A 21,165-nucleotide genomic window follows, 5' to 3' on the forward strand; every position below is an offset into this window, starting at 1 on the left:
TAGGACCTGTCTGCTATTGACTAATTCTTGGTTGTTGTTTATATAGAAATGACTGAATTTTTCCATTCCTGAAGGGCAGTACGCCAGTTTGAATGCATTATGTCCCCCAAAACACCATTATCTTCGATGTAATCTTGTCTGGGCAAACATATCAGTGTTGATTAGATTGTAATTCTTTGTTTCCATGGAGATGCGCCCCACCCAACTGTGGGTGATGACTCTGATTGGATAATTTCCATGGAGGTGTTATCCCACCCATTCAGGGTAGGTCTAAGTTAAATCACTGGAACCATATAAATGAGCTGACAAACAGAAGAAACTCAGTGCAGCTGAGAGTGACATTCTGAAGAGGAGCTACAGCCAAGAGGGACACTTCAAAGAATGCACGGAAGCTGAGAGAGTAGCTGCAGATGAGAGACAGTTTGAAGACCGCTGTTGAAAGCAGACTCTTGCTCCAGAGAAACTCAGAGAGGACAAACACCCCAAGAGCAACTAAGAGTGACATTTTTGAGGAACAGCAGCCTAGAGAGGAACATCCTGGGAAAAAGCCATTTTGAAACCAGAATTTTGGAGCAGACGCCAGCCACCTGCCTTCCCAGCCAACAGAGATTTTCCAGACACCATTGGCCATCCTCCAGAGAAGGTACCCGATTGCTGATGTGTTTACCTTGGACACTTTATGGCCTTAAGACTGTAACAGTGTAACCAAATAAACCACTTTTTATAAAAGCCAATCCATCTCTGGTGTTTTGCATTCTGGCAGCATTAGCAAACTAGAACAGGCAGTTTTGCTTGATACAGACATCTTGGCTGACAGTTTTTTTCTTTCAGCATTTTTAATATGCTATCTGACTACCTTCTGGTCCCTAGGGTTTCTGATAAGAAGTTAGCTTTTACTCTTATTAAGGATGCCTTGTACATTATGAGTAAGTTTTCTCTTACTTTGCCTATGTTTGACTATGACTTGTCAAGGTATGGATCTCTTTGAGTTTCTCCTACATGGAGTTCACTGAGCTTTGCAGAGCTGTAGACTCATGTCTTTCATCAATTTGGGTATGTTTTCCACCATTACTTCTTCCAATATTCTTTCTGTCCCTTTCTCTCTCTCCTGTCCTTTTGGGACTCCCACTATGCCTAGACTGGTACACTTGATGCTATTCCACAGGTCTCTGAAACCATGTTCATTTTTCTTCACTCTTTTTTCTTTTTTGTTCCTCAAACTGGATAATCTCAACTGACCTATCTTCACTCTCAGTGATTCTTTCTTTGGCCAGCTCAAATCTGTTAAGCCTCTCTAGTGAATTCTTCATTGCAGTTATTCTACTTTTCAACTTCAAAATTTCTATTTGGTTCTTTTTTTACAAATGCTAAGTCTTTACTGATAGTCTCCATTTGGTGAGAAATTGTTGTCATACTTTCCTTCACTTCTTTAGAAAGAATATTTCTTTTGGTTCTCTGAACATATTTATAATAGCTGATTTAAAGTCTGCCTTGTAAGTCCGACATCTGTACTTCCTTGGGGACATTTTCTATTAACTTTTTTTCTTTCCTCTCTGTATGGGCCATACTTTCCTGTTTCTCCATGTGTTTCAATATTTTGCATGTTTTTTGGCCCACCTCTTGTTTGTACCAACTGGTACTGCTGCCTCCGTCAGCTGCCATGTTATGCAACTGTCACTGACTTAGAGATTGGGCTTTTCTCACTGAGGGGTCTCTAAGTTCAAATACGTAGAAGCCCTATGAAGGGATTTTTCCAGGGCACCTCCAGATAGGCAAATGGTAACAATTCTCCAAGGCTGTCTGCGGAGTTCAAACCCATTCAGATTCTTCTGGTGATGGCTAGGCTGCTGGTTTCACAGGTGCCATGGAGCTGGACAGTCGGGGTGGGAATAGGACAAGTTAAATCACCACAAAGCTTGCTGTTCTTTCTGAGGTTCAGAGATTTAGCCATTTTTTCTTGAATAAATGTTCAGAGGATTATTGCAAGCCTCTGACTAATCTTCAAAAAGTTGATTTTCATAACTTTTATCAGTATTCTCTTTGCTTTTATGAAGTCGCAGATTTCCAGAAGTCCTTTTTTTGCCATTCCAGAAGTGCTTTTTAATATAAATTTAAGTTTAAATATTTTTTTGGTTTCAGAAAGATATGATAGAATGACCAATACAAGTCTTTTAAGAAGCGCAATATACTGTCTTAGGATCAAATTCTGGCTAAGAATGGAATAGAAATAAAGAAAAAAATATGAAATTTCTGACTATTCTTTTATCTTTAAAATAGATAGCAGTGGTTATCAAAAGCCACTAAAATACTTGGATTCTGTTTGAATACAAGCAAATAACAATGTTTATAATAAACTGGAAATAATCCTTTGTGCTTCCCCTTAAATCTTTTAAAATATGGTATATGACAACTTAATGTGTAAGCAGGACTCTGATTTTTCAAATGCTTTTAGAGGATACACAAGCCAAAAAGTTTGAATACCACCTTCTAATCAGCCTTCGGAAAGCTGCACTATGATAACGTCACACGTTCTAACTCTAGAAACCCACAGACTAAAGCCCCTGGTCCTCGGTGTGTATACAAGGTGCTCCAAGGTGGGGCCCTGCCTGGCCTTTCCCCGAGTTCCCACCAGTCCCACATGCCAAGCCTCTGCTTGGGCCCTGACCCCTCACCATGGCTGCAGCGTGGGCATCAGAGAGGACAGTGCAGGGTGCACTTGTGCGCCCCAGAGCCCAGTTCTGTGGCTAACTGCAGCCCTCTGGGGCCCCATGCGGAACCTCAATTCACCAGGGGCTGAAGATACATTTCTTGATTACCTGGGGAGTACTTCTTTAAATAAAAACTACAAAGATTTTAATAGAAAATTTCTCAAGTATTTTTGGGAACTTTTCCCTATTAACAATAAAAATAGGCACTAAACCCTACCCATAAGGAAAGCCAATAGTTAAAAAAATATTTCACCAATTTGTTATAATTAGCACAGGGGCTACAATAAGATCACTTAAGCATGCCTGCCTTAACCTGTGACTTAGTTTAACCTCCAGCATGTTATTTTAGCGTAGGAAGATGCTCCCAAGTGGCTAGCAAATTGAGTACACAGCTATTATGTTCAGTTGAACCTGTTTTTATGCCTAGATATAAACACAAGGCTTCTGCACAGGCAAACCACTCTATCCAAATAAACAGAGATGCCTCACATACCAAAATAAAATAAAATAAAATAGCTCTTGGTCTATATTTAACTTAGGTTTTTTACATTGTCTCTATGTATTCAATCTATTCTCCTAGACCCACTCTTTGCTTACTTAACTAAAACCCACAAACCTAATCAGCCTCACACTCAAACTAAAGGAAAGCTGCAGACTTCTGCTTCACCTACCTGATTATTTCCATCCTGACTGTTTTAGTTTGCTAATGCTGCCAGAATGCAAAACACCAGAGATGGATTGGCTTTTATAAAAGGGGGTTTATTTGGTTAGACAGTTACAGTCTTAAGGCCATAAAGTATCCAAGGTAACACATCAGCAATACGGTACCTTCAATGGAGGATGGCCAATGGTGTCTGGAAAACCTCTATTAGCTGGGAAGGCAGGTGGCTGGCGTCTGTTCCAAAGTTCTGGTTTCAAAATGGCTTTCTCCCAGGACGTTCCTCTCTAGGCTGCAGTTCCTCAAAAATGTCACTCTTAATTGCACTTGGGATATTTGTCCTCTCTCAGCTTCTCCAGAGCAAGAGTCTGCTTTCAACAGCCATCTTCAAACTGTTTCTCATCTGCAGCTCCTGTGCTTTCTTCAAAGTGTCCCTCTTGGCTATAGCTCCGCTTCAAAACATCACTCACAGCTGCACGGAGTTCCTTCTGTTACATCAGCTCATTTATATGGCTCCACTGATCAAGGCCCACCCTGAATGGGTGGGGCCATGCCTCCACGGAAATATCTCATCAGAGTCATCATCCACAGCTGGGTGGGGCACATTCCAAAGAAACTCAAAGAATTACAATCTAATCAACACTGATAACATCTGCCCACACAAGATTATATCAAAGATAATGGCTTTTGGGGGACACAATATATTCAAACTGGCACAACACCCAAACTTGGTGCACCAATTGAACCCACAAGAATCAGATCCCCACACACCACAAAGACAAAGTTGGGGAGAACTGACTTGAGGGAAATAGGTGACTCATGGACGCCATCTGCTGGCTAGTTAGAGAAAGTGTACGCCACCAAGCTGTAGACCTGACAAATCAGAGACTGGTATTTTATAGACCCTGAAAGAACCCTATCAAGTAAAGCAAATCCAAGAGGCCAAAAACAACAGAAAATCTTAAAGCATATGATAAAACCAGACAATATGGAGAACCCAAACCCAAACACCCAAATCAAAACATTAGAAGAGACACAGTACTTGGCGCAATTAATCAAAGATCTAAAATCAAACAATGAGAGCATGGCACAAGATAAAAAGAGCATGGCACAGGATATAAAGGACATAAAGAAGACCCTAGAAGAGCATAAAGAAATTGCAAGAGTAAATAAAAAAAAAGACAATCTTATGGAAATAAAAGAAACTCTTGGCCAAATTAAAAAGACACTGGATACTCATAATACAAGATTAGAGGAAGCTGAACAACATCTTAGCATCCTCGAGGTCCACAGAATGGAAAATAAAAGAACAAAAGAAAGAATGGGGAAAAAAAATCAAAAAAATCAAAATGGATCTCAGGGATATGTTAGATAAAATAAAACGTCCAAATTTAAGACTCACTGGTGTCCCACAAGGGGAAGAGAAGGGTAAAGGTCTAGAAAGAGTAGTCAAAGAAATTGTTGGGGAAAACTTCCCAAACCTTCTACACAATATAATACACAAAGCATAAATGCCCAGCGAACTCCAAATAGAATAAATCCAAATAAACTCACTCTGAGACATATTCTGATCAGACTGTCAGATACTGAAGAGAAGGAGCAAGTTCTGAAAGCAGCAAGAGAAAAGCAATTCACCACATACAAAGGAAACAACATAAGACTAAGTTGTGACTACTCAGCGGCCACCGTGGAGGCGAGAAGGCAGTGGCATGACATATTTAAAACTCTGAGAGAGAAAAATTTCCAACCAAGATTACTTTATCCAGCAAAACTCTCCTTCAAATTTGAGGGAGAGTTTAAATTTTTCACAAACAAATGCTGAGAGATTTTGCTAATAAAAGACCTGCCCTACTTCAGATACTAAAGGGAGCCCTACTGACAGAGAAACAAAGAAAGGAGAGAGAGAGAGAGAGAAATTTAACAGACATACATAGAACATTACATCCCAAATCACTAGGACACACATTCTTCTCTAGTGATCATGGATCTTTCTCCAGAATAGACCATATGCTGGGACATAAAACAAACCTCAATGAATTAAAAAAAAAAATGAATTTATTCAAAGTACATTCTCTGACCACAGTGGAATACAAATAGAAGTTGTTAACCATCAAAGACTTAGAAAATTCACTAACACCTGGAGGGTAAAAATGAGGGGGACATGAAAACATTCCTGGATAATCAAAAGCTGAGGGACTTCATCACCAGTAGACCAGTCCTATAAAAAATGCTAAAGGGAACTGAGCAGGCTGAAAGGAAGGGATACTAAACAATTGACTGAAACTACATGAAGAAATAAAGATTTCCAGTAAAGATCACATGGTAAATATAAATACAAATGCTACTGTATTTTTGATTTGTAACTCCACTATTTACTTCCTACAGGATCTAAAATATATAAACTGTAATGACAAATCAGTGGTTTTGACTCAATGTAAAATATGTAATTTTTGACAACTACATAAAGGTGGGGGAATGGAGGAGTAAAGAACATAGTTTATATGTCCTATCGAAGTCAAGTCAGTATCAAAGAAAAACAAGATTGTTATAGACTTAAGAGGTTAAATTTAAGCTCCACAGTAAACACAAAGAAAGTATCAGAGAATAAGACCATAGAGATGAAAAGTGGAGTATGGGTTATAAGAAGTGGGGGAAGGGGCAATGGGGAGTTAAGAAATGAGTGTAGGGTTTCTGTTTGGGGTGAAGGGAAATTTCTAGTAATGGATGGTGGGAAGGTGATAGCATTGCAACATTCTAAATGTGATTAATCCCACTAATGGAATGCCAGGGAGGGGATGGAATGGGAAGATTTAGGCTGTATACATGTTTCCACAAGTGAAAAAAAAAAAGTCTATATAGATAACGACAATTAAATGCCAAGGAAGATCCTGGATGGGATCTGAGGATGGAGGAGAGGAGGCTCAAAGGGACACAGTTGGGACATAAGAAAAAAAAAAAGAAAATACAGAATGTAAGCTTTGTATCGATGTTGAATTTCTTGAACTTCTTAGCTGCGCTTAAAGGGAATGCATAAAAGAATGCTCTTGTTCATGAGAAATGTATATGCGAATTATATGGTTTGTTCAAGGATGTCTGCAGCTTGCTCTCATATGTTCAGAAGACAGAGCAATAGATGATGGATGATAGGGAGGGAGGGAGGGAGGGAGGGAAAGAAAGAAATGGTGGTGTGACAGGATGTTAAAGTTGGTGGATTGGGGTATCGGGGGAGGGGGGTCAGGGTATGCTGGAGTTCTGTGTATGGGGTTTGTATTGTTTTTGCAACTGTTTCTGTAAGTTTGAATTTATTTCAAAATAAAATTAAAAAAAAAAAAAAAAAAAGAAAGCAGCTCATAAACCCGCTGCTGCCAAGCAGGCTCAAGGCCACGGCCCCACAGCCCTTGACACCAGTGGGGTCACTATGGCTAGACCATCATTCCTCTTCTCATTGTGAACTTCGGTGCAATCACATGCAATTCCATTGTATGGCTGGGCTGTTCGCAAAGACTCTAAACCACTCATTTCTAAACAACAGGAAAAATATATACACCATTTGTAAGAGCTAACCCCCAATCTAGAAATTTCTCTTTTCTCATAAGAAAGCCTATTACATACAATTATATTAATATATAAATACATAAAAATTCATATAGAATACTTAAAATGAATTCTAAATAGCAATTTCTAAATTCATTGAGAAAACTATTTCAAATTAATTCTTTAAAAATTCTTCCAAGTCATCTTTAGATCAAACATCTAATGGTGCACTAAAAAAAATGTTAAGAGGAAAACCAATTTATTCCAAAGACAACAAATTTTAATCTGAGTATCTCTCAAAACTGAAGCTTACAAATGGTTTTTAATCAATCAAATCCCAAGACAAACACCAATTCAATCTCACAGGCTGCAGAAGGGATTTTGATAAAACTCACCAACCAGTTTGGTAACCCAATTTAAAATGCAAAATCACTAACACTTAAACCTCCCCTTCCCAGGACCCCGGGGTAGGTAAAGCACCAAAACAGAAGGCCTGGGATGACTCAAGACACACACACGCAGGCCGCTTAAGGTGCCACTGGCCAGAGGCGAGGCTCTGCCATCAGAGGGCTCAATCCAATGGGGCTCCACGGTCCCTGAGGTAGGGGGTCCTCCCCAGGTGCCCAGCCCACTCCACCCACCACCACCACCACCCACGCCCCCGCCAGGTCCCCCCACCACCACCCCACACCCTAGCCAGGTCCCCCCATCCCCCACCACTACACACACAGCCCATCTACTCCCCCATCTCCCACCCAGTCCCCGGACCGCTCCCCCTGTCTGGTCACCCCAAGAGTTTGCTCACCCCAGGCTCCAGGCTGACCCCAAGACCAGCAGGCGGCCACTGCGGAGCCCAGATCCGCATGTGAGGGGGATGAGAGGCCCCCGGAGGACACAGACAGTGGCTTCTGGATGAGCAGCGTTCACCGCAGCCTCCCTGGGAAGCCAAGGTCCACCCGTGTTCTCCGACAAAGCGGAGCGTGCAAGCATCACATGTCGGGAAGCAGGCACAGCCATGCCACTGCATCCCAAACTGGGGCCAAAAGCACACCCAGGGATGGGAAGGAAGTGCCACAACCACGCTTTTCTCAAACAGCTCTACAGTTTGCTTGCGGGGTCCAGCACAATGTCAAGTCACCCTCACTTTCCACAGGGGAGAAAACCTGGGCTCAGAAAGGCTCAGTGGCCTTGCAAGAAGGCAGAGCCAGCTCTCAAGCCACAATCTTGTCTCCAAGACCTATGTTCTTCAGAACACGCCACAGAACCCCCTCGGAACCCGGCACTGGGGAGGCACAGGCCGCCGGGACTTCCCGAGACACAGGGTGTGGTAAGCCCTTGGTTCCACCGAGTGCTGTGTGCTCCTTCCCTGACATACCGAGTTCATTCCAATTCAAGGGCCAAAATGAGAAAAACGAGAACTTTCTCATGGCTCAGCCTTTAGGTTTGCTACTACAAAGAAGTTACAGGCAATTTGGCGTTGAGGGGCCTCAGTCTGCAGCTTGGTTCTTGAGAAGAGGAGATAGACAAGTATATAATGGGCCTTTATCTGCAAGTTTCAAAGTCCTACTTTGCAGGGCACTTTAGAAATGTTCAAGAAGCAACAGGTGTTGGGCCCTGGAACTCAGCTGTCAACTGCAGGATGGTGGGCAAGGGAGGGCAGCTGGAGTGCACCCCAGGGCTGGGAAGCAGCGCCTCCCAAATTAAACAGACCGTACACAGGGATTCACAGATGTGACAGGGTCACTGAGCATGGGTCCACGTGAGCTGAGTCACTGCCCTCAGCCATGCCAACTTCACAGATACCTCTCCTCCTTCTCCCCAGGTCTCCTGAGCTCTATCTTTATGTGCCCGTTATGCGATCAACACAAAAAAAAACATTTCCAGGCATCTGTGTGACCCTGAGACTCAGAACCAGAGTTCGGCAGCTATGAATGTCAGCATTACCCCACACAACAACTATTAAAGAAGCTGAAAAAGAGATCAGACTTCAATTAGGGATATGAACGAAGTGGACTTGGTTGGGACTAATGTAAATCACACTAAAGGGTAAAGGACAATATTGACTGTGTTTTAAACTTCAATTTCTATGTGAAAACAAACTAAAGAGAAAAGGATGATATTGACTATGTTTTAAAACCTCAACTTCTGTGTGAGACCAAAGGAAGAGACGTTTATTTGGTGCAAAATCTATATTTTCTGAAGCACACTATATAATTTAACTTGTATGGTCTGTTTATTCAAACACCAGAGAGCTGGCTGGTTTGTAGAGGTTAGTGTGGAGCCTCAATACATCCCAGAGTAATTTGGGCAGAGAATAAAAATGTATTTGCAACACCCCCTTGAGGGCCTGCGGGAAAATGTGGAAATATTAAACTTCCCCACCTGGGGAATTCCTGATATTCCCACAAGAACAGGGGACTACTAATTTAGAAGGCGGAGCCGTCGAACTTAGGACTTGCCCTTATGAAGCTTCTTACCGCAAAGGAAAAGCTAATTGTGCCTAAGATTCACCCCCAGAGAACCTCTTTTGTTGCTCAGATATGGCCCTCTCTCTCTAAGCCCACTCGGCAGATAAATTCACTGCCCTCCCCCTTATGTGGGACCTGCCTCCCAGGGGTGTAAACCTCACTGGCAACATGGGACATGACTCGCAGGAATGAGCTTGGCCCTGCATCATGGGATTGAGAAAGCCTTCTGGACCAAAAGGGGGAAGAGAAATGAAACAAAATAAAGTTTCAGTGGCTAAGAGAGTTCAAATGGAGTCAAAAGATCATTCTGGAGGCTATTCTTATGTATTATATATATATATATTATATATATATATATATAATATATATATATATATATCCCTTTTTAGTTTTTAGTGTATTAGAATAGCTAGAAGGAAATACCCTGAAACTGTTGAACTGCAACCCAGTAGTATAACGATATAGTAGCATGACTATTTGGTAGTATAACCATATCCATATAGCTTACACTGTGTGACCATGTGATTGTGAAAACCTTGTACTGACACTCCCCTTATCCAGTGTACAGACAGATGAATAGAAAAATGGGGACAAAAAGTAAATGAATAATGGGGGGGGGTGAGGTGGGTTATGAGATGTTTGGGGTGTTCTTTTATATATTTTATTCTAATGTTTGTTTCTTGGACTAAGGAAAATGTTCAAAAATGTATTGTGATGATGAATGCACAACTGTATGAGGATACTGTGCACTGACTGTACACTTCAGATGACTGTATGATATGTAAATATACCTCAATAAAATTGCATTTAAAAAAATGTAACATTTCCAACCAATGAGAACCACCCTAAACAAGACTGAAAGACAACTGACAAACCAAAGGAAACGAGTCAAAAAGTATCTCCAGATACAAAGATTTTGTGCAAATCAATAAGAACCCAGGTACCCATTAGGAAAATGGACAAAAGGCACAAGAAAAAACTACAACCAGTATATATGTAAAAAGACATTCACTCTTACCAATAAGCAAATAGAACAAATGCAAACAAAAATAACAATGAGATGTGATTTATTTTATCACTCTGACTGGCAAAGATGAAAAGATTCTTAAAATCCACGCTGAGTGTGTAGAGAGGAGCCCTCCATGCATCGCAGATGTTAGTGTAAACAGGTAAAACCTTTCTGGAGAGCAATTTGGAGACAAAGTTTCAAAAGCCTGAATAATCACACGCGCTGTGACCAGTGATTCCACTTCTAATAATTTATCGTACAGAAAACAATCACATCCTACTTATGAACTCAGACCCACTAAGTGCAAGAAATGGCAGTTCAAATGTTCACAATCTCCAGAACACCAAAACCAGAAAATCCTCCGTCTAATGAACCAAGAAATTGGACCAACCTAAGCATAACACATGTGAGTCAAGGGCTTCCCCGGTTAAGTGTTACTTTCTTGTTTGATAAAGTTAATTTCAGTCCAAGTATCAGAACGGTATGCGTGAGGCCCTTTAAGAGATTTACGCGGCCCAGTTGCTTCCTTGCATTTCTACACGGGGTTGCAGACCCGGCTGAGCTGCACAGTGGCTGCTCCTTCGTTGTGCGTGCAGGTGCGTGTGCGTGTGTGCGCGCACTAGGCTGGCCGGACCCCACAGGGATGCTGATTCAACTGTGGCATCTGGGTGAAGAGTCCCGTCTTCCGAAGAAGGCAAGTAGGCTTCTCCCTTGAAGCCCAGCGTTGGGGCACATGCCCACAGACCCGGCTGCAGCCACTGGCCCCAGCCAGCACTCCTGAGCAGTGCTGTGGCATCACTTGCTCCCAGTGCCAGGGATGCCACTCCTCTCTGGGCTCTGCAGCCAGGACACCTCCCGCCAGGGATCGGACCTAGGGTAGCCCCTCATCTTCTCCCGAGGACTAAATGCCTCACAGGGCGGAGCCGCATCAGCTCGGTGCCAAGACCTCAGCAACAGGAAGGACGGACGTAAGAAGGTGGAGGCAAACCCCAGGAATCCCTCGAGCTGCCACGTGCTGCGCGTGCATTTCTGCCTCCACCACGGAAGGCCGTCCGTCTCTTTCTCGAGGCCAGGCTCTTGCCTGCCCCACACCAGCCCTGGAGGCACCGCCCTGGGCCCTCCTGTCTGCTGGGGACCTCCTCCACCCAGCCCAGCCCTGAAGCTCAGATGACGTCAGAAACAGCCAGAACAGGTTCCGTCCGGTTCCGTGTCCCTTCCTGCCCAACACTGAGCCGTGCTGGCACAGCAAGAAGCAGGCCCCTTTACATGATTTACCCTCAACCCTTCCTCCTGAAGTCTTCCTCCTTCCTCACTTTCCTCTAATCTTCCTCTCAATAGCTTTCCTGCTTCTAACTTTTAGACTGTTTTCAAGTTACTATCTTGGGTATAATTTATTATAATTATCATGGGTATAATTTAACAGAAATGTTTTCTCTTTCTACTTCTGATAAATCAGAACACATGATTTTTAATTATTAGAATGCAACTCACTTTTTGCCAGTTTATAAAAAAGCCTGTCAAAAGCAATCAAGCTGAAGCATCCTGTGACTACATGAAGCAAGCTGCCTTCCGAAATATACAGAAGTAACCACCCAGACCACTCACATTGTCCAAAATAATGACATCACCTATCACCAGAGATTATCGTTTTAAAACTGATCAGATGACGCCAAAAAATAATGTTTTAAAACTGATCAGATAAGTCCAACTGGCTCAGAGATGTTATACCTTTACCAAGGTATGAAAAATAAACCACAGGGCCCAGCCCCTCCTCCAGAGAACACCCCTGTGCCTAGATGGCCCAGCCCCCCACTCCCTGGCACTGAGCTCTCTGAAGCCAACCTCAAGGAGCCCCCAGTGGCTCGGAGAGCACAAGGATACGGTGCCACAGTGAAGACACTGCCACCATCACGCTGTGGAGCAGAGAAGGCAGCCATGCAGATGCGGTCTTTCCCCACCCCTACCCCAGGCCTTCCTGAAAACTACCACCCAGGGCAGCAGCAGGCAGCACCCCAACTCCTGACAAGGTGTACTGGAAAAGAAGTTGTAGAAAAGCACCCAGTCTGTTAAAATACATCACAACTCTACAAGATTGCCGACACCGGTGGCCAGCCCCTTCTGCAGCCCGAGCTGCCCACGGCCCTGCTTCCGGAGCTCTGGGGAAGGCCTTCTGCAGGCCATGGGGCCGTGTGGCAGCTCCCTGTCCGGCCCCACATCCCACCCCGCATCTGACCTGCAGCCACATCAAGGCCCGCTGCTGTCAGAGTGAACAGCTGCTCTTCCTGAAAGCCTCTGCTCAAACCCCCTCCTCCAGGACACAGACTTTCCCCTGGACACCCCAGCACATTATCGGGATCCTGGTATCTATGTGTCTCCCTCTCGGCTCCACCCTGAGCCCGAGAAGGTGAGCACTCTGATGCCCTAGCACAGCTCACCCTTATACTTCCAGCCCTAAAAGGCAGTAGGCTCAGGAGAACGCCTACTGAACAGATGAGGGCAGAGACGAATGAAACAATGAACGGATGAAGGAGCAAAGGAACTAATGAATAAAGGCTCTAGTTGTTGCCTGGAGAGAAGGGAGGGCCTCTTGTTTGATGCTCAGTAGTATTAAGCTCTGGCTGACCTCCCAAAGGACACCCTGACCTTGACCTCCTTTCTGCTACTCGTGAACTCCACAATGCTATTTTTCTTCTCCATATCTTCAAATGCAGCCCCTGTATTTACTCCAGTATCTGAGCTCTGCACCAACGCCTGCGCCTGCTCTTTATGCCACAGCCACTACTGCACTGTGCATGTAGTAACCCACATGTGCTACTCTAAAGGGTCCCAACTAGACTACCAGCCCATCGGGCCACCTTCCCAGGCACTAGGTTCACCTGAGAGGGGTAGATGAAGAACCAGGCTGAACACACCTCAAAACACTATCGCCAGCAGTGCCCATTTCTGCCAGGCCATGGAACATGGTCTGTCAAAGCATATGTTGTTTTTCTTAATCTTCACAAACAACCCCCCCCACCAAGAGTTGCATATAGAAAATGGAGGCTAAGCAAGGTTAAATAAGTTGCCCCAAAGTCACTTTGCTAGTAAGCTGCAGCACCTGGACTTAAACCTACAACTGTTCAACCTGGTGTTTGACTAGAGTTTCAAAAACTCGAGGTTTTAATTCAGAAGGTTAGAACAGTGCCAACAGTGTCCAATGAAGAATTTCAAAAACCTCTACTGCCAGCTTCAGCAGCTCTATCAGTAAATGCTAAAATATCAGCCACCACTAGCAGATACTTCACTGAATCCTCACTAGCCACCAAGTCACTAAAGACCACAGATGTCCCCAGTAGAAGCAAACCCAGCCTTAGAATGCCTCCCCAAATTGGCAGCGTCTGCTCCAGGCTCCCAACTCAAAGGAGGCCCTCCTACTGCCAAGACATTTCAGGGTACCACCAATTCGCAGCACGCCTTTAAAACAAACACCAGGGACTCAAGTCCAGGGGAAAGGGCGCTCTGAAGACAGCAGTGACAACCGGTCCATCTTTCCACAGGGCAATCTGTCAGCATGTAGAACAAGTCCTAAAACTACGCATATCCTTTGACATAGCAAGTCCACAGCTAAGAACTTTTTAAAGGAAGAAACTGGATGGATGCCCAGGATGTATACGTAAGAACCTACGGGTCAAACAAAGTCAGAAATGATCAAATTACCCAAGGTACAGACACACGATAGTATATTATCCACTCATCAAAAATGGCAATGCACCTGTGTATTTACTGAGCTGCTAAAATGTCCACAAAGTTAAAGTGTAAAAGCAGATTAAAAAATATATGAACCTCTTTTTGCAAAACCCGTACATGTATTTTTAAATGTAAAAGTACTTTTAAAAGTCTGTAAGAAAAATTCTTCAAAGGCTGCAAGAATATTTATCAAAATATTATTAATGGTGATCTCTGCATGGTGGGATTATATGTGTTTGACTAGAAAGTCAAAGAGAACTTTGCCTAACTTCATTTTTCCCCCACAATGCCCATTTTATTACTGGCAAATTAATAAAATAAGATATTTAAATTAAATCAATTTCTTAAAAATGTCAAAGGGCTGATGATTGAAAATAGGAGAGTTTTTTTCCCTAAGGTCTCCCTTTGGATACCTACTAAAGTTCTTTAAACTGCTCACAGCTAAAAGCTTGAAGTAAATTCATAGGAGGATTAAACTGCAAGGGATTTCCCAGTCTCATGTCCTGTTTTTAGTTCTCAATGGAACGATATATGTTCTTGAATTTGTAGGGAAGTTGCCCTTGACGGTTAGTAAAAATAAGCACAAGTTCCTGTAACAAATGAAGAAAAAAGAAAAAAGGATTGTGCACAAAACCCCATGAGCAGAGAAGCCCCTTTCTCCACTGGAATACAGAGTGTGAAGAAAGAATTCGGTGAGACGATGGTTTCTATTAAGCCGCATCGCAAACGTGGATTTCAAGAGACAACGTCCCAAAGTAGCAGATACGTAAAATCCGTGACAAAACTGACTTCTAGAGAAGGCAAGAAAGACAATAATATTCTGCTCACCTCAGGCCCTCAACAAAAAACATCCCTTGATTTGCAAATAAGTGCAGGCAAACACTCTTCATTTTCCTTCCGATGGACGCAGGTAATTTAAATGTAGGAGAAATTAAATCCAAAAAGAGAAAATACTCAAAATACACTACGAACTGGGGTTATAAAAAGGGTATTTGCTGGCCTAAATATGCAGCAAAATACACATCTGGTTCTTCTGGAACTGGTGGTGCTTCTACAATCCCTTGAGGACAGAGGCGTGGAACTCAGAACACTTTCCTAGCAAAACAACATCAAGGTGGGCAGCTGCCACCCTGGCCCGGGAAGCCTGTTCAGTCGGCACGGAGGCGATCCTGGCGCTCGGGGAGGAAGAAACGCAGCCGCGGACCCCGCACCAGGGGCTGCGGGAGGAGGGTCACGGGGCAGTGGGCGCGCGGCAGGTGCTGCCCAGAGCCGCTTCCCTCGGGAGCACCCAGTGCAGCAAGGCGCTTTGGCTGAGGGTCCCACCCTCCTCCCAGGGGCAGCCCAGTCCCCATGCAGGCCAGGGAGGGAGGGGGCACATAACGGCCCCCCATTCCTCAAGGGGGGGATAACTCCGAAGGGCCGAGGTCCCTGCAGCAAGTGCCTCACAGGGCAACTCCTCACCATGTGCAATCCCGTGTCCCTCCCACCTCGCCAGTCACGATGCCCACAGCACCCAGTCCCCAGTAAACCTCCTGCACAAATCTTCATCTCAGAGTCTATTTCCAAGATCTAAGACAAACAGTAACACCTAGTAAGCTCCTCTGAGCCAAGCACTGTTTGCTTGTGTGCCTTTCTACACGTGCATGGGTAGGTGCTATAATCCCACTGTATATGTGCAGAAACAGGCTGGGAGAAGTTAAACGACTTGCCCAAGGTCCTACAGTGAGTAGGGGAGTCAGGATTTGAACCTGCATCTGTGACTGCAAAGCCAATTGTTAACATAAATTCACGCCATCGGCTACAAAGGGCTGTTGAAGGAAGTAGGCAGCCGCAGCCCAGCCCTGGTGGCAGCAGGAATGGGTGGAGAGCTGAACAATGATTATCCACAAACAAGCATTCATAAAATAAATGGACCTGGGATCCAGGCCCACTGAAAACTGGATGCCACCATCAAGGGTTCACGTATGTTTAGCCCTGAAGCAAAAAAGCCGAGCTTAATGGAACCAGAATTCCAGAATGAAACTAGAATTCTGATCTACTGCACGACAACTAGTTCCTAAAAATAATGAGGAGAAAAATCTTGTCCACCTACAAGCAAAATGCTACAATATGTGCAGGCAGATTTTTACTATACAGTGGGAGGAGATGGTGCTTCCTCACACCTCCTGGTCCTGTATGTCTACACTAACCCCTGCAAAAAGCTTCCTAAACTAGAGTCTAAAAACAGACTGATAAATTTCTCATTAGGAATAAAAAAAAAAATACAAACACACACACACACACAAACTTACAATTAATATTTAACCTATCCAAGATGCACAACTGCAACTTCTTAGGCTGCAGCCACACTATAGCTTCCCCAGGCTTTTCCTAAGCAAGCTTCTTTCCTGGCATAAGTAGTTAGGTATACTACTGGCAAGCACTGAACAACTCAGTTAATATTGCCCTGTCTGGGTGGCTCCACTGCCCAAGAGCTACAAGACATAAAACCATTCTATAACTCTGAACAATGACAAACACAAACCATTAACCTTTAAAGTGAAATCATTAAGTTCACACGCTTGCAGATATAGATAAAAACTGACTCGAACGTTGAGAACAAATCACTGAAAGGTGTTTAAGAATGTATATTTATATTTACTACTTCCTTGGAATAACTTTTAATTTTTAATATTCTAATGGCAAAACCCAATGTCATAGTTGAGCAAAATTTGAAATATATTTGGAAATACTATAATAGTCCAATTAATGTCATTCTAAAATTCAAAAGAAATCAGGTTGACCAGGGCAGTTGATGAGGCTGAGAGTTCACAAATATCTGTTGCCTCTTCATTTAAAAATTCACCAATGCCACCTCTCCACCAACGCACAGCTTTGAATAAACAAAACACAAAAAGCATTTGTACTTCCTGTATTTGTAAGTTTTACACACAGCATCCATGTTTGGTTGTCATCAACTTGTGGAGCTGCAGTAAGGGCTTTTTCCAATTATGGTGGATCATTTCAGAGACATCACACCACCTCAGAATCGAGCATCATCAAAGTCAGCTCAACACCCAGTGTAAGTCAAGTCTGTACCTTCTCTGCTACTAATTACAGCAACTCTCCCCAATTCTTTCTTTTTTTTTCCAATTCTTTAATGAAGCAAGCTCCAAATAAGAAATGCTTAGCTTCACAAAGATATACACGATACTGCTAAATATAACCTGAGTTTGCCACTCCTAAGGAGAGTAGCAATAGAGGCACCATGAGCAGTTTGACGTTTTCCTTGCCCAAGGAAAACTCCCCACACCATCTTAAAGCCATCTAATCTTTTGAAATAAGAAATAAAGGAAACAGCCAACTAGGAGGTTCCACACAGGGAGAGGAAAACAGGTAAGCCAGAAGCTCCGTGAGAGCAGGATTGCAAGCTCCTGTCCGGATTCCCACTTTGTCCCCAGGTCCCAGCACAGAACCTGTAACACGGCAGGTGCCTCACAGTCCAGCAGCCGTGGGTCATCAGGAATTCACGGTTTGAGAGGACCTTCATTAAGCGCATTACACATGAAAGGGGGCTTCAAGACTGAGAGCTGGGGATTGGCAGGGACACAGGGAGAGGGTGCTCGGAGCCTAGGAGGACAGGAGGCTTTCCTCCCATTTACAGATAAGGAAACTGAGGCTCAGAAAGACCCACCTGCCTGGGATGACAAAGCTCTAAGTAGCTGAGCCAGGAGTCTGGGTGCCTTCCCCTCAGCCTCCTCAATACCCAAGTGAACTTAAGAACCAGGGAAACAGGAGGAAATGGAGAGCACATCGGGCCAATTGTCTATCAGACAATTCACAAAAGGGATAAGTGTAAATTTGCTAATAGGCTACACTTCCATCTTCTGTTTTCAGGGCTCTGCTGGGTTCTCCTAAGTGCAGGGGCCCCTTTTAAAAGAATGGCTTCAAAGCTGGAAGCTACAAGTTAAACGCCAGACATAACACCCTAATCTCACTTCATTAAAATATACTTACATTCCCTTCTCTGAAAGAGTGCCTGACCAAAGAAATTCAAATAACTGTCCGAATTAGTAAAAAGTGCTCAGCCAGTGCTCTCTAACGAAAACCACTTCTGTCCCTTCTAAGGGCCCCTCAAAAAGAGAGCATTCAGGCACGATCAAGCGATCAGACTTCCTCCTAAAAATGGGAAGCAAAATTATACACAGGATGATTTTTTTTAACTCCAGCTTGGGACCGGAAGTCAAGTTGAGATTCTCTTCCTTCCTCAAGCGAGCAAGAGAACTGAAGAGTACCCTACTCCCCCGCCCTACAGTAAAACCGCCTCGGGGCCTCTTCACCTGCGCAGTCCGCCGAGCAAGCCTGGGGTGCCGGAGTCAAGGGAGCCCGGGGAGGAACGAGCCGAGCCGAAGTTTGCACCTGGAACATTCTTTTCGATTTGGGCAACTCCTTCCTCCCTTTCCCCCTTCTCCCTCGCTCCGGCCGGGGCGCACCGAGCTGTTGCCTGGGTGCGGCTGCCCAGGGCGTATGGCCGGTGTCCCGGGCGCAGACGACTCCCAGTACCCAAGGCGCCGACCCCGAGCAGGGGCGTTAAATGACCACCTTTGCTGAGCGCGGACCCTGGGCAGGGGTGAGCACCCTGACCAAGAGTGTAGATGACCCCAGGTGCACGGGACGCGAACCCCGTGAAGGGGCGCAGACGACTCCCAATGCTGGGCGTGGACCCCGAGCAGGGTCGCAGAAGACCGCTGGTGCTGGGCGCGGAACCCGAGCAGGGTCGCAGACGACCCCCGGTACCCAGTGGAGAAACCTCGTGCAGACGACCACCGGTACTCAGGCCGCGGATCCCGGGCAGGGGCGCAGTGACCCTTGGGTACCCAGGATACAGACCACCCCGAGTACCCAGGGCTCAGACCCCGAACAACGACAGGCGGTGCAGGGCGCGACAAGCCCTCCCCACCCTGGCATTGTCCGCGCCCCGGCCCCCGCCCCGGCCCCTTCCGCCCCAGCCCCTCCTGCCCCGGCTTACCGTTCCTGGCGTCGCCCGCGGCGGCAGCGGCCCCCGCAGCAGCAGCGGCGGTGGCGGGGCCGATTCCCGCGCCCCCGGGTCCCGCCACCACCCCGCAGCCCCCACCGGCCGTCGCCAGGGCGCCCGCGGCCGTTGCGCCCGCCGCCGCCAGGCCCGCCGCCCCATTCTCCTGCTCGTCCCCACTGCTGTTGGCGCGCTTGCTCTTGCGGCCGCCCCTACTGGCTTTGGGGTTGGGCATGTCGCGGGCGTCCGGCACCCGGCGTCAGCGCAGGCGGCTCCCCGCGGCCCGCGCTGCGCATCCCGGACGGGGCGCGGACGCTGGGCTCGTGCTCGGGCTCGGGGCGCGGACGCCCAGTTCCGGGCGCGGACGCGGAGCTAGGGACTTAGGTCTGCGGACGCGGGGTTCGGGGTTCGGGGTGCGGACTCGGGGCGCTCCGGGGCGGCGAGGGGCGGGCCCGGGTTGTTTTGATTCGGCGTCGCCGACACGCTCCGGCACCGCCCCCCGCCGTGACGACACGGGCCTCGGCCTGGCCGCACCCACTCGGTGACCTCACGGCGCCCGGGCGCCCGCGTGACGTCACGCCCGCGCCAAGTCGGCCCCTGCAAGTGACGTCACCGGGCGGTCCCTCCGGCAGCCGCGCGCCGCGGGGCGGAGCTGATCGGTGGGGTGTCCCTGGCCCCCGCGGTCTCGGACCTCTATGCGACGCTTCCTCGGGTCAGCAGGGTCCCGACGCGCGGCCGGAAGCGACAGCAGGCTTGGAAAACAAATGATCTCGGGCCGGTACCCGCGGAAAGGCTTAGTCGCGCGGAGGTTGGAGTCGGTCATGAACCAAGTAGGGTCGAGGTCCTAGAAGGTGGGGGGAAGGCAGGGCCCTGGAGGGCCGCCCTCACGGCCCGGGGCGAAAGCGGAGCCCCTCAGGAATGCCCAGGGACCATCCCAGGGCTGTCACCGCGCCGCCCGCGCCGGGGGTCGCCCCACCTGGGGAACCAGCCCCTGGGACAGGACGGAGGCGTCTGGGAGACTGCAGAGGGCAAAGGCAGGGGCGCCGAGAGGAGCGCCACTTACTTTCTTTCTGCAACTCCACCCCGTCCAGCTGCTTTCCATTCCTCAGGTCTGGCATCGAATAAATTCTTTCAGGGACACCTTGCCTAACCAGCTATCAGAAGCAACGCCTTTTTTATTCTCCCTGCAGTACTTACAACCGTCTCCTGCTGCCGCTTCTACTGGCAGTATATATGTTTACTTATTTCTTGTCTGGCTCCCTCTCACTCGCATGAACGCTTCACAAGTTAGAGATTTTATGTCTTGTATACCTCAAGGAACACCTGGCACATATTTGATGAATGTGTAAACTGGGTTCTTAGCTGACAATTTGAGTTTTCCTCTCTTATGGTGTAATCTTTAACCCAGCTCTTCATTAAAGGGCTGTGGCTCTGTTGTAAATCCTAAAGAAACGGGAAAGTACAGAGAAGAGTACCCTCCCCACACTCACCTAATGGGAGGGGTAAGGTATGATTAGGAGCTCTGAGCAGCCACCACTCCCGAAGTCAATAGCGGAGCCTGGAGCAGCAAGGAAAGGTGGAAACTCAGGAGCAATTGCTGGGTGGACTTTTTAGTAGGGACAAAGATGAGCCTTTCAGTTCCGCAATATATATTACAAGAAACTAACCCTGGGGCCATAATGTTAGTCATTATATGTATATAGTCTCCTTTTTCACATCTGCTTCTCTCTCAGCCCTACCTCCTCTAAGCAGGAGAGGAGCAGGAATTGTGTCTCTCTGACTCTGCAGAGCCTAACAAAACTAACCCAGAGTAAGGGTCCAATAAATATTTGTTTAACAAAAGATGCCTAAAGCACTCTTCTGGTTACATTTTTCTGGACCTTAAGGTCTCAGCTAATCGTTTCTCTAGGAAGTTTGCCCTGACAGCCCAAACCTAGGCTTGTCCCCAGGTGTCCCTCCTTGTCCCCACCGCACCTTCCCCACCACAGCCCCTTGCACACACAGTTTGAAATTGCCTATTTTCTTGTGTGGATCCCCACTTAGGCTACAAG

At 46.2% G+C, this 21,165-nt stretch overlaps 1 protein-coding gene across 1 annotated transcript in view; it reads right to left on the minus strand.

Annotated features, from left to right (window-relative positions):
* Positions 1–19,588, minus strand: part of HECA (hdc homolog, cell cycle regulator) — a 52,778-nt gene extending 33,190 nt beyond the window's left edge. The window contains exon 1 of the mRNA XM_037842662.1: positions 19,112–19,588. Within this exon, the coding sequence (XP_037698590.1) occupies positions 19,112–19,349 (238 nt within the window). The 5' untranslated portion in view covers positions 19,350–19,588. The remainder of the gene's footprint in view (positions 1–19,111) is intronic.
* Between the last annotated feature and the right edge of the window lie 1,577 nt (positions 19,589–21,165).

This window comes from Choloepus didactylus, chromosome 7, assembly GCF_015220235.1.
Source record: "Choloepus didactylus isolate mChoDid1 chromosome 7, mChoDid1.pri, whole genome shotgun sequence".
NCBI classification, from domain to species: Eukaryota; Metazoa; Chordata; class Mammalia; order Pilosa; family Megalonychidae; genus Choloepus; species Choloepus didactylus.